Here is a 12,763-nt window from a genome sequence, read left to right as displayed (position 1 = left end):
ACTGTATTGATTACCATTGACTTTGACCATTTTTGAATGATTAACACGTGATGTAGGAATTTATTTACTATTTTGACAATCAGAACGATGTTAATATTAACTCGAATCGTTTTATAACTTACAGAACGAAAAATTCTCATATTTTTAATTTTCATAAAAGCAATTTTACAAGACAATAAAATAAAAATTCATTATAACGGTAGTGCAATGTATAATATTATATACACATAGTCCATGAGGAATGAGCAAGAGAACGAAGAAGAGGAAAAAAAGGAAGATAAAAAAAGAAAGAGAGAGAAAGAGAGAGAGGGTAATATGGAAAGAAAAAAATCCAAAAGTAACCACCGGTCCCTTTTTAAATATTAAATACACTTCACATCTGAGCCATCGTTTCTTTGTGCATTCATATTTAATAATAAAAAAAAATTTATTTTTTCTGAAGCGTCAGTGTACAAGTTTTATGACCGGTGAATTCAGTTTGACAGGTTATGAAAGTGGTGGAGTATGAGTCGATGGCAGTGAAGTGAAGGGGGGACCCGAGGGAAATTACGAGGGGGTCCAAATGAAAAATACCGGGAAATTCACTTAAAACAACCCAGAATATTTTATGATTATTATTAGTCTTGTTTTTTGCTCTGGTTGTTATATTCTCCAGCCCAAAATAGCATTTCCCTCGTCACCGCTCGTTTTTTTATGTTACTTTTACGATAGAGTCTCCTTCCGATTAACTTTTTCCTTAAGAATTTTATGACGTTTTCATCGAAAAAAAAATGCACTGAACCGTTTGTGGTTGCAATTTACTAAACGAATTTTTATTTTTTTACTCAAAAAAAAAAAAAAAAAACAATAACGCACAAAATTAGTCGTGAAGAAATATTTAAAGCATTTACCGTTATATTTTTTAAACAACACCAGAAGAAATCATGTATTTATCCATAAAATGTTTTGAATTCTAAAAACGTATTAAATATTTAACTGTCTAAATATGCTTTTAGAAAATCAGTGGATAATCAAATAAAATATTTTAATTTATATTAAAAATGTTCTCAACGTTTTTGTACTTCAATTTCTTATTTAGACTTATACATACAAGTTTATTTTAAAATTATTAATTTATCTCATCAAAATGCCTTGTTAAGAATGTTTTGTTGGAGTTTTAATTATATATCACTCATTTTAATTAAAATATTATAAAAATATTGGATTTTTATCAACACTTATGTATATACATTGAAGCTGAATTCGATAAAAGTCCCAGAAGACCGATCACGGACTTTCCGTCGCACCTTGCCCACATGTCGTATCTGAAAAAGTAATTTAGATCATATAGCTAGGATCTGTCGCCAGGTTTTTATTCTCCCATCTCTTCCCCCGCTGCCTATCGATTACAAACTTCTCTCCGTCAGTATTCGTTGTACTTTAATTAAAGGTCTCCTTCTCAGTATCTCGCGTTACAGTGAAAAGTTTCGTCTTTAATTAACGTCGATAATTATACCGTCGTGGTAACAGTTTGTCCATGTAACCCAGTTGCCACTCTCAAAGAGCATCTCTTTCCCTATTTCCCTGTCCTTTTATTTTTCTTCTCCTCTCCTTGTCACCCTTGTTCTTCTCCTTTCGACCGATCTTTTCGTGAAATATACGTGTCATTGAGCGACTGATTAAATATCAAATCGTTCTCGTTGCTTTCGCCCCGCGGGCCACCCGATGACAACCAATATCAATATTGATCTGTGGAAATAGAATGGTAGGGAGGAATAGGTGATCTCGCCTTGGTTCGCGACTCTAAGCCTACGCGTACAGAAGATACGAAAAATTATGGTGCTATGTATATACGAGTACACTGTGCACGAAAGAAAAATGTACATTACTCGGGCGTTCTCGTGACAACTATAGTGAATAAATGCACTAACCGGATGCTCCGGGGGATTTCGCTAAGACATAAATCTCGACGTCGCCGCCGTTCCCCCTATGCGTGGCTGTCGTGATAAAATCCGTTAGTATAAAACACGTATTTTTCTGTTGCAATCGTGTCTCGGGAACCACGACTTATCATCGCAACATACGTAGAATGATCGGTATGAACACGATCATTTCGTTATCATCCGTATATAAATGGAGATTAAATCACACTTGATATCTACGATGACTACTGAAATATAAGAGCAAACCATGGTACTCAAAGGAGGTGTTTGGGGATTCAAACTTTGCTTATTATCAAAATTTAAGCTAGTAAATAATATGTAATAATAAGAATTATTACCTAAATTTATCAAACCCTCACTACAAATAATCTTTACATATTTCCTTACATACCACACTCGGTACAATTTTTTCTCAGAGCAGGGATGGTTTGAAAATATTTTAGAAGGCTCTATAGAGTTTTAGCCTTCTATCTCCGTTTCTACACGATATTGGCATCTGGTTGACCAGGCGATTGTGTCTCAAAGTTTCTGCATTCAACTGTACTGAAAATCGGAAAGCTATCGTGACGTGTAATAAGATAGCAAATAACCGTAAAATCACTTTTTAAACGGCTTATATCGTTTATTTGTATATTTTGTTTATTAATTTTTAATTTTTTCAAACTTACCTACATACTAATTTATCCCTTGGAATAGCTGTGGTGAGTGCCCTTATATGAGTACTATTATCGTATAGATAATATGTTTCATCAAAATGTTAATTATTTATCTCTATTGTGCCGTGTAATGTTGTGAAATTTTAGCCTTTTGTGTTGGAGGTCTGTCAGCTGCCAGCAACGGATATGTTTCCCGCAATTTAAATAGGCTCTTGTTATCTGAGTATGGAACCATAATGAACATGAGCTTTACATCAAAAGGTGTCCTCTATCCTTAAGGGAAAAATTGTGTATATACTTTTTTTTTTTCATTATTATTAACGACCTTTTGAGCATTGTGAAAATGAATTTCGTGACTAGAGGGAGCGTGGTAATTATGTTTTTTCGCTCTTCTTGAGTGCTCTTGTTACGACACCGGTAATAGAGCACGTAACGCTACAAATCCCACTATTTATTCAGTTACCATTACGATTACTTTAGCCTTGTATAACGCGTTAAAACAAATAACAGAAACTTGCAACATATTGATATTGCAGAATCTCATTTGGTGTGGTGTACGCATTTATGTACACGTATCCTAAGTTATAACGAATGTCAAACAGTATTCGAGGAGACCGTTTACTTTAATTTACATTTTATAACTATATTTACTTGTACATTTTTTGCGATCGGTCTATAAGTGCTCATTATTACTATCATTATTATCATCACCATCGTCGCCATCGTATTATGCATGAATACAATTGTGTAAAACGTAATCACTACTACACGTAGAAAGTGTCGTATATCATTATTCCGCTCGACGAACCGTATATTTCATGCCCATGTTAAATATTGGCCACTGCCGCGGCGGTGTGCGTCTGCTGAGCAAATTATTGTGGTGCGTATTGTTGCTACATATCTATATAGAATATCATTGAATCGCGAGATAGCCGCTCCGTTAAAATTGATTTATAGAAAAGGTTTCTGTCAAATGGCGTATTGCTCTTATGCTTCTTTCCCTGTTTCGAACTCTTGGATCTTATTAAGCTTGTTACAACCTTTAGGCAATATATTAAGCAAATATTGTTCCGACCGTGTAACCGCACTGCAATTTAATAGGGTACTAAAAAATATCGAAAGCCAACATACGCCCGTGGTGTTACAAAGGGGTCGCGTAGAGAGAAAAATTGAAAATTGAACCCCAAAAATCGCACTTCTATTGCAACTACTGCTGCCGCATTCACTTCAGCTCACCCCACGGGTAAAAATTAATTTCTGTTGCCCTTCTGAGGCCCAAAAGCACTTTCAAACAACAATAGTTGTTCCAAGGGGAAATTCATCTATAGAACAACGTGTGTTTACAGAAATGTGAATATTGCTGAATACATACCTACCGTGAAATAACATTACATCGAGAATAAAATAATTAAAATATTTGCTTTTTATTTAGTTATTTTCAATTTTTAATTCCTAAATATTTTTTATTAATTCTTTTTTTTTTTTTTTAATTTGAATTTGTTGTTATCTTATTCGTGTTCAGTCGTATGTTAATATTTGTGTAAACTGACATCCACATATCACTTTTAAGTGAATTTATTACTATAGTTCATTCATTTTCCTGATATGTAATCGTTTAAATTGAACTTTGTGTTAATTTTTTTTTTAATGATTTATATCATTGACTGAAATAATTTAGGTTCATTTTAATACTTCGTTTTGATTTTATACCAACACTCAATATTGATTTTATTCCATAATTTAGTTAACAGTTACATTGAGTACATTATACGAGTAAATGAATAGTATTTGATTTGAGTTAATGTTTAAAAGTTTGAATTCAAAGTTGTGTGTATATCATACTATTAAGCTTTTATCGATTATACTAATTGCAATTAATTAGCAACTTTTTTTTTTATTACTGTTCAATAACCGTTTTTTATACTGTATGACAAAAATTTTTCTCTTTGATTTTATTTACTTTATATATACTGAATGAATTCTCCCTCTGTAATCAGTGTTATTCTACGGTGTTAATTTAATTAATTTTCTGTTACACATGGTTGTCTCTCTCTCTTTTTTTTTCAAAAGTTTATTTGAAAATCCATAAAAATATATTTTACATCTAAATTACGTTAGAGTGTAACTTGGAGCGTTTTGAATCTGTTTTATTGATAAGACCCGTAGAAAGTAGCTGATAAAGTTACAAGTGTGCATTTATGGTTCGTTTTTTTATATAAAAATACCAACTACCAAAATTTAAAATGTATTATGCAATTGAAATATAATTCTCATTTTACACAAATATGTTCGATTTGATCAATGAAATAAGAATTAATGGAATAACATTGTGTTATTGAAATATTTCGGCATAAAAAACAGTTTGAATCTCGATGGAATGTTTATATTTTCAAAAGGGCACTAATCTTAGGAAAAAACCTTAAATTGATCTTAAACAAAAGTGTAATATGGTGAACTTCGCTCGAATAATAAATAAAAATTAGTTCATAGTAATTTCGTCTTCCATTTAAAGTGACTTTACTAAAATATGAATTACCAATCAGAAAAAAAAAATGAATTATGAATAAACTATTGCTATTAGTACTTGTGGTGTTGAATATTTCCATAATATTTCTATTTAAGCATTTCATTATATTTTGAGAAGCATGTTTATCGCATTTTATAACATATATATGTACTCTAACTCCATTATAAATTCCTTAAAAATAACCAATGAAATTCAATCAACAAAGAATTCATGAAAATGACCAAAATAAACTTCAAGTTTGTCTAAATATTAAAGTTTTCCTTTCCATCCCTTATATCCTTTTCCTATTCACCGGTATACTATCTAAGTTGGTTGTGGTACCGTGACCTTTTGTATATAATTAAACAATTATCATAATAATTGGTATATAATGTTTCTATAAAGGATATCATAGCCGAGTGACCTCTTCCTCTTCTATATGCATCACTATTGTTATTTATACCCTATGTTTTGCTTGTTATTTTAATTATTATTTTTAATAACTATAATAAAAAACTACTGCATAGTTATAATTTTAATTTTTATCATTAACAATCAATTGTTCAAATTGCTATAGTCTCATAAGTTAGTAGTAATAAACTATAAATCTAAATCAACAAATGCTTAATGAAAGGAACCACGTAAGTAATACCGGCTTTATTGTTGGGAGAACGATGTATTTCAGGACAAAATTGACGTATGCGTTATATGACCTAAAAGTAACACAACGCTATAAATTATAATTAAATCCCGACTAGACCAGAATCAAGTGTATACTTCAATTTTTATTTCATTATACGAGTATATGGTGTCACATCACACTATTTCTGAAAACATGATCTAAAACCATGAACTGATTTCAATACGTAAAATTTACATTTTTAATGTAGTATCGCCTAAATCTGCAGTGTTTTCGTTGATTCTTATTTCACTTTTGATTACATGCAGTTTGATGTCTTTTTAATAATGATGTATAAAGTAATAATTATAATTTTCACTGTTGTCTAATTATACAAATCAATATACCGCAAGGGAAGAGATCATATTTCTAGAAAAGGTATAAAATAATATGCAATTGATTTTATAGTCCAAATAATAATAAAACTGTTTTGCGGTGTTGGTGATTGAGAACTGTTTTTTATGAAAGGAGGAGACACCGAGTGACATTTAATTGACTGTACTCTATACCATAGGTTTTTCCGTCACATCGGATTAAATTTGTCGTATATTATATTTTCATGTGTCGACCGTAAAATTTTCATATACGATCGGAGCTTACACTATAAAGATTTTACGTTTGCTTTCTGGCGTACGAGTCTCCGCCTCTCTCTCTCTCTTTCTCTCTCTCTTTCTCTCTCTCTCGGGGAAACGTCTTGACGTGGTCAACCTCATACATATTCATTAAAATTTGCCAATCGAAGTTCTCGTAAACGCGTTTTGCCTCGTCTAGTTTTGTTCACGGATTTTATTTTCTCGTGAAACTTCATCGCCGCGGGCCAATGGGACGGCTCACGCTATTCTCGTGTCTATTGAATAAACTTGCAAAACTCCGTTACAGGCGGGCTGAGGCTACTACACTATTATTATTTTATAAATATATACGTATAAATCATACACATAGTGGCATGTTGATACAAATGTTTGCGAAACAAGTTATGTGTTCGACGTGAGTGGGAAAAGGGTATAGTGGTGGTGTAGTAGATACTGCTTACCGGAGAAGACTGTCCGCCTGTTGCTATGAGTACCACCGTAGTTACTTGATTTCGGAATTCAGTTTAACACACGCACACACACACACACATAGGTATGTATGTGCCTTGTCCTTCGCGCAAACACTATTTGTCTATGCGAGCGAAATTGAATTAATTTTAACCGCTAATAATTTATTTATGACAGCAGAAATTAATAATTTATGTGCTGCATTACTGGAATCCAAAGTAGGTGGTTGTTTTGGGGGTAATGACTGTAAAGTCAAACTCAAAGATGTTATGTTATGTTGTTTATTGTTTTACGCACGTATTGCATAAAACGTTCCAATTAAACTATATAGAGTTTTTAGATCAAATATCTCATTAAAAAAAAAAAAAAAAATAAAACCATCTTGTAAAATATCGTATTTTCTTCTGCGGGATCACTCGTGTGTACAAGGCTTATTTACTTATTTATTTTAACATGAAAAATGCTCCATTTACAAAATTGTGTATGAATTGTTACTGTCATATGTGTATGATATATAGTATTTAGTTTTATGAATACAACTGCTGTATATGTTAAATAATAAATGTGTGTCTTGTATTGTTATGTGTGTACGAGTACAGTAAAAATATGTACTCGATCATCAATTCATTTAAAGTGTATATTTATTTATTCACTAATAATGTTTCATTTGATATTGTCTAAGATATGAGACAATACATTTGAAAACATTCCTTAATGGAAACCAAGAATTTTTCATACCTTACATATATTATTTTGCGGGAAAACAAAAATGCTCTCCATTTATTATTAATTTTAATCCCATGTAGTTAGTACGGAATTACAATGATTTATAATAACAAATGTCAAGTACCGAATAATTAATTTTTAGAGATTTTAATTTTAAAAAATTATAAATTATAACTTATAACTAACTTAAAAAATTAAAAAATATATCTTGATATTAAAAATGTAGTAACAATGACTGAAGACAAAGAAACATTTTAATTTATAACACGTCATTTTTAACACCACAGATACAGTAGAATTTCATTTTGAAGTCTTTTAAAGGTGTATTATATATTTAAATTGAAAATGTAATGATTATTGATTAATATTATCATTTACGATTTTAAATGTTCAATAAAATTAGCTCTTCGATCAGTGTTTGAAATTTTGCAACATTTTGATATTATTATTAATAATTATTTTATTTTGACATATATTTGACAACCATAATGGTTGTTTTTACATCAACAAAACTGCAATTTCTGTTATGCGTGCTAGGGATTTTATACTAATTTAGGTAAAAGACGATCATCATATTTACGCTACAAAGATCAATTTTACCTTTTTCTATTATTTTTTCTATATTTTTGGGCATTTTGATCATGATTTTTTTTTTTCATGTACTTAATTTAATTCCTACCTGATGCTATATGTCCTATCTGTGCATTAATTAAGTTTTTGATTGCAGATTTTCTTTGCGCCATTTTATTGAAATTGTTATTAGGAGTATTAAATCTCTTAACATACTTATCCTTATTTAAACAAAATACATGATACTCCCTATACCATTATTCAATTGTATACTGTATTTATTTATTTTTTGAGTTTCATAAATATATGCACGAGCTAAAGTTCTTCAAAGAATTTGTATATATATTTCGTAATTTAATTTTTCTCAGTATATAAAAATAAAAATAAAACAAATTAAATTAAAATTATGTATCCTTTTGAACTCCGAACACGCGTGAAGTGTAATAAAATTCCACTGTAAGGTTTTTGCTGTTTTAGCACATCCACTTATAATCGTCTAACCAACCGCAGCCTGCTTGAAATGGGAAAATTACCAAAAAAATGAAAAAATAATAATAATATTAGAGGTGGAGACGGTTAGGAGATAGAAAGGAAACGTTCGGTGAATACAAATCCATCGCTTTCCTGGATGATATTTTTTCCCTTCGAATCCACTACTTTGAAATCCTATCAATATACACAATGAGGAAATATACATCCGAGGGGTTGAACAACTACATTGCATTATTCCGTCGTTGGGTGAATATTAAATTCATCGGTGCCGTATGTAGAACCGTTGAAATCGGTACTATCAGTGTTTGTTCCTACAGAAAGTTTTCTGCGTTTACGTGTGACTGTTTAGGAAGATAAGAACCTCGTTCTTTGTCTCTCTGTTGTTTTGGAATAGCTTTTTGTTTCGAGGGGTACGATTAAAAGGTCAATGGGCTTAATGGTTCTTTTGAAACGTTTTCCTGAAATTGGACTTAAAGGGACCTAGTCGGAGCACACGCGAGTTTTGTCGAACATTATCCCTGTATATGTGTTACCCGAGGGAAGAATAACATGTACTTTAAAACATCCATATTTTCAACTTTTTAAAACAATAAATCAAAATAAATAATATCGTAATCTTTTTATATTTCTATATTCAACTTGGCTTGCACCATGAAATTAGTTGTTTGATTATTGTGAATCATTAACTATGTTAAAAGTATACATATAATTCAAAAAATATAATGTAAATAAACTATTAGTTTATCTAATTATGAATAAGTCAATTGATTTTAAGTATCGTCATAAAAATTATACATTTTTAGATATATTTCTCTAAAAAAAACTGTAGTATAACTTTTGAAAAATATATAGATTTAAAACATAATAAACTATTTTAAAACCAATTTAATTTTTAAACTCTATATTTTGATGATCTTAAATGAACCATATATTTATATTAAAAATTTAGTTTTGGACACATATTTTATTTTAAATATTAATGATTGTAAATAGTTTGTATTTTGTATCGTTTAATTCATAATATACAATTGTTATTTGTTTAGAAGAATGTCGTTCGGCTCTTGGAATGGAATTTAGCAAAATTCCCGACCACAAGATCACAGCTAGTTCTTCGTACGAAGTAAAATCAGTTGGACCGCAGAATGCTAGGTAAGTTGCACGAGTTCATAAACTTTTTATTATTAGAATTTAGGTAATCGAATAAAATTTTTAGGTATATTGGATAGTTTTGTTACACTCATTTTTTCTTAGGAACCTTTCTTAAGAACTAGCTGAATAAAAATTGGTTTTAACTAAAAGAAACTTTTTTAAAAATCAACTGCTGCTTACTCTTACCTATCCCCTCGCAACACATTATATTTAAGAAATATCGCCAAGCCAAATCGTACAACTACTGGTCGGAAAACTTTTAACTACTTTCATATTAAGTTAAAAGCCCTAATTTGGTCCATAGGATTCATTCTGTAAGTTTTTGTCATTCAAATTAACAACAATATGAGTAAATAGTTTATTTAAGCACTTATGAAAAAAATTAAAGAAACGTAAATGGTAATTATAATTATTAACAATTGTTTATTTGTATAAAAAAAAATCTCATAGATATTGAAATAAATTATTTGAAATTAAAATGAGCAAATTTAAATTTTAAATACTATCTCTTATGATTATATATAGAGACCAGAATTTTATGTAGTAAAAATGTGGCTAATATGATGCAAATATGCAAAGCAAAATGGTCAAAATATACATTAATATTCACAAATAATTAGCAATAAAAAATATACACCATACTTTACTTTAAATATTTAAATTTAAAAAAGTACCATTATATATTTGACGTAATACACTAATACGTAGCAAATTAATATCAGTATATCAAAATTATTTTTTTTTTAATTTGCAGTGTAGCCAATAAATTAATGCTATATTATTACAAAACTTTAAGAAATTTATGTTTAATGTATTTTTGTTTGTCAGATAATAGTTTATCGTCAATGTATCTGTATGAAATATAACTATACCATGTTGACAGTAATTTTTTTTAGCCAGTATTTAAAATTTCCAATTTTTCTAAAACATAAAATAATTATTTAAGACTGTAAAAATATATACATGATAAGCACTGACAAAAAATATGTCCCAATCATCAAATTATGCAGTTATATGCAAAATTAAATTTGGTCTATGGAATCAATTATGCTACAATTCAATACTAATTCGCCAACATTTTTAATCCTCGTATAAGTACATACACTCAGTATGAACATGCAAATGCATAAAATTCCGTTCCCTAATTATAAATATTTCATAAATTTAAACAAATATTATTTTCAATATATTATTCAAAATTATTTGTAAATCAATAAAATCGATATTTTCAACGAATAACACTTTTTTCAATGATATATGACATTTATAGCCGGAAAGAATAACTTATTTTCCAATCATTTTCCTCGTAAAAATATTTTCTATCCATTTGTTCGATGGGCTCTATTCTCAGGGAATATAAAATTGTTATTCTCGCTGGAAAATGACGTGCTGCGCAGTAAATCTTTATTGTCTATTACTGTTATTACCGTGCTCACGCAGTTGTTTGTGCTTTTTATTTTAAGCCATACAACGTTTTTGGAAATTAAACACACGTGTTCATCATGTACATTTTTATACATTTTTATGCGAATAAAGGTTAAGTATAGTGATCATTTTTTTCAAGATTATTGCTACAGTAGGTATGGTACATATATATATAGTAGTTCAGTAATCACTTCAAGTGAATAATCATATACATTTTTGCACTAGAAATCGGGTATTATACAACTAAAAATTAGTTAATACCACCTGTTTTTTATTTAATTCATCATTCTTAGCGTGATAAGCTGAAATGTTGAGAGGGAAATAGGCCTCTAACCTCTTTAAATTACGATCATGGTTATTTTTGTGGTATTGAAATTGTTCCATTCGAATAAATACATAATTATTATACTATATCTCTGGTCCCATTTTATTAATTCACAAAATGAATTTAAAATTTTGAAAATAAACGACAAATATTTGATATAAATGTAATATAAGTAATTATATATGACTACAGAAGTATAAGCATAATTTACGAATGCATTTAATAAATTTACTTAATGAGCGTATAAGTCACTATTCTATTTCATGACTGATGTATACTCCATGCAATCATTATTATTATTATTATTCAAAAACCATTATTCACGAAAATTTAAGATTATCAACGACCGTTTTGAAATGATTAACTCTTCTCGTTTTTGTTATATATATGTGTATATATGTATTGCATCATATACGTATAGTCGTTTCTTTCTCTTTGGATTACGAAATATAGCTGCTAATAAGATTACGGGTACTCGTAGTCGGATATCCGAAACTTCTTGTTTCCTTTTTTTTTCTCATCCCTCTCCCCATTCTCTTCTTGGCTCCGGGTAATAAATCCGCTTAAAGTCGGTCGGCTGGTCCGTAATGAAAAACAAAGCTGCTGAGGATGATAACGAAGGGATGGATTGTTAGGGGTAGAAAATGAAAGTCCGATGTGTACGAAAAACTGGATTTGGTTTTTATACAACTCCGTTGCGTATAGTGAGGAAAAGAGAAAAATAACAGTTTTTTTTCTTGTGCAATGAGATTTAGTGAAGATTATCGCCACTGTGTTTTTTTTTACGGACCGTAGGAAAACAAGTTTCTGACAACTACAGCTATAAATGAAATTGCTATATAGTACTCGAGAATCCCTAATGCTCGAAGTTAACGGCAATTAAATCGCCTATTTCACGTTATAACTAGGCAGCACTGTGGAATCACCTTCATAAATGTCTCCCTGACCGTTAGACGTCGGAAAATTCGACTTTATCGGCTGTTTTAATCAACGTTGACTAACCCCTACAACTGTTCAATGTCATCGCAAATTTTATAATGTTGTATACTATCATCATCATCGTACCTTTTACTATATTTTCATAGTCACATTATTATCTATAAGCTATCACTACAAAATTAATGATCTCATTTAGATCGTATTTATTTATCTTATTAGTAACTCGATTTTAATGGCTTTGTATATACCTGATAATAATTTTTTGATTCAAAATCGGCCCTATTTATACAAATATAATAATAATTAATTACTTTCTATAGATAAACTATATGTT

At 29.9% G+C, this 12,763-nt stretch overlaps 1 protein-coding gene across 1 annotated transcript in view; it reads left to right on the top strand.

Annotated features, from left to right (window-relative positions):
* The window catches only part of LOC112688796 (discoidin domain-containing receptor 2-like), a 230,296-nt gene that overhangs the window by 106,540 nt on the left and 110,993 nt on the right, over positions 1–12,763 (top strand). Inside the window, exon 5 of the mRNA XM_025562160.1 lies at positions 9,635–9,740. Within this exon, the coding sequence (XP_025417945.1) occupies positions 9,635–9,740 (106 nt within the window). The remainder of the gene's footprint in view (positions 1–9,634; positions 9,741–12,763) is intronic.

This window comes from Sipha flava, unplaced genomic scaffold, assembly GCF_003268045.1.
Source record: "Sipha flava isolate LNK unplaced genomic scaffold, YSA_version1 40_pilon_pilon, whole genome shotgun sequence".
Taxonomy (NCBI): domain Eukaryota; kingdom Metazoa; phylum Arthropoda; class Insecta; order Hemiptera; family Aphididae; genus Sipha; species Sipha flava.
Note: the sequence above shows the minus strand (reverse complement) of the source record. Positions and strands in the feature narration are given on the sequence as shown.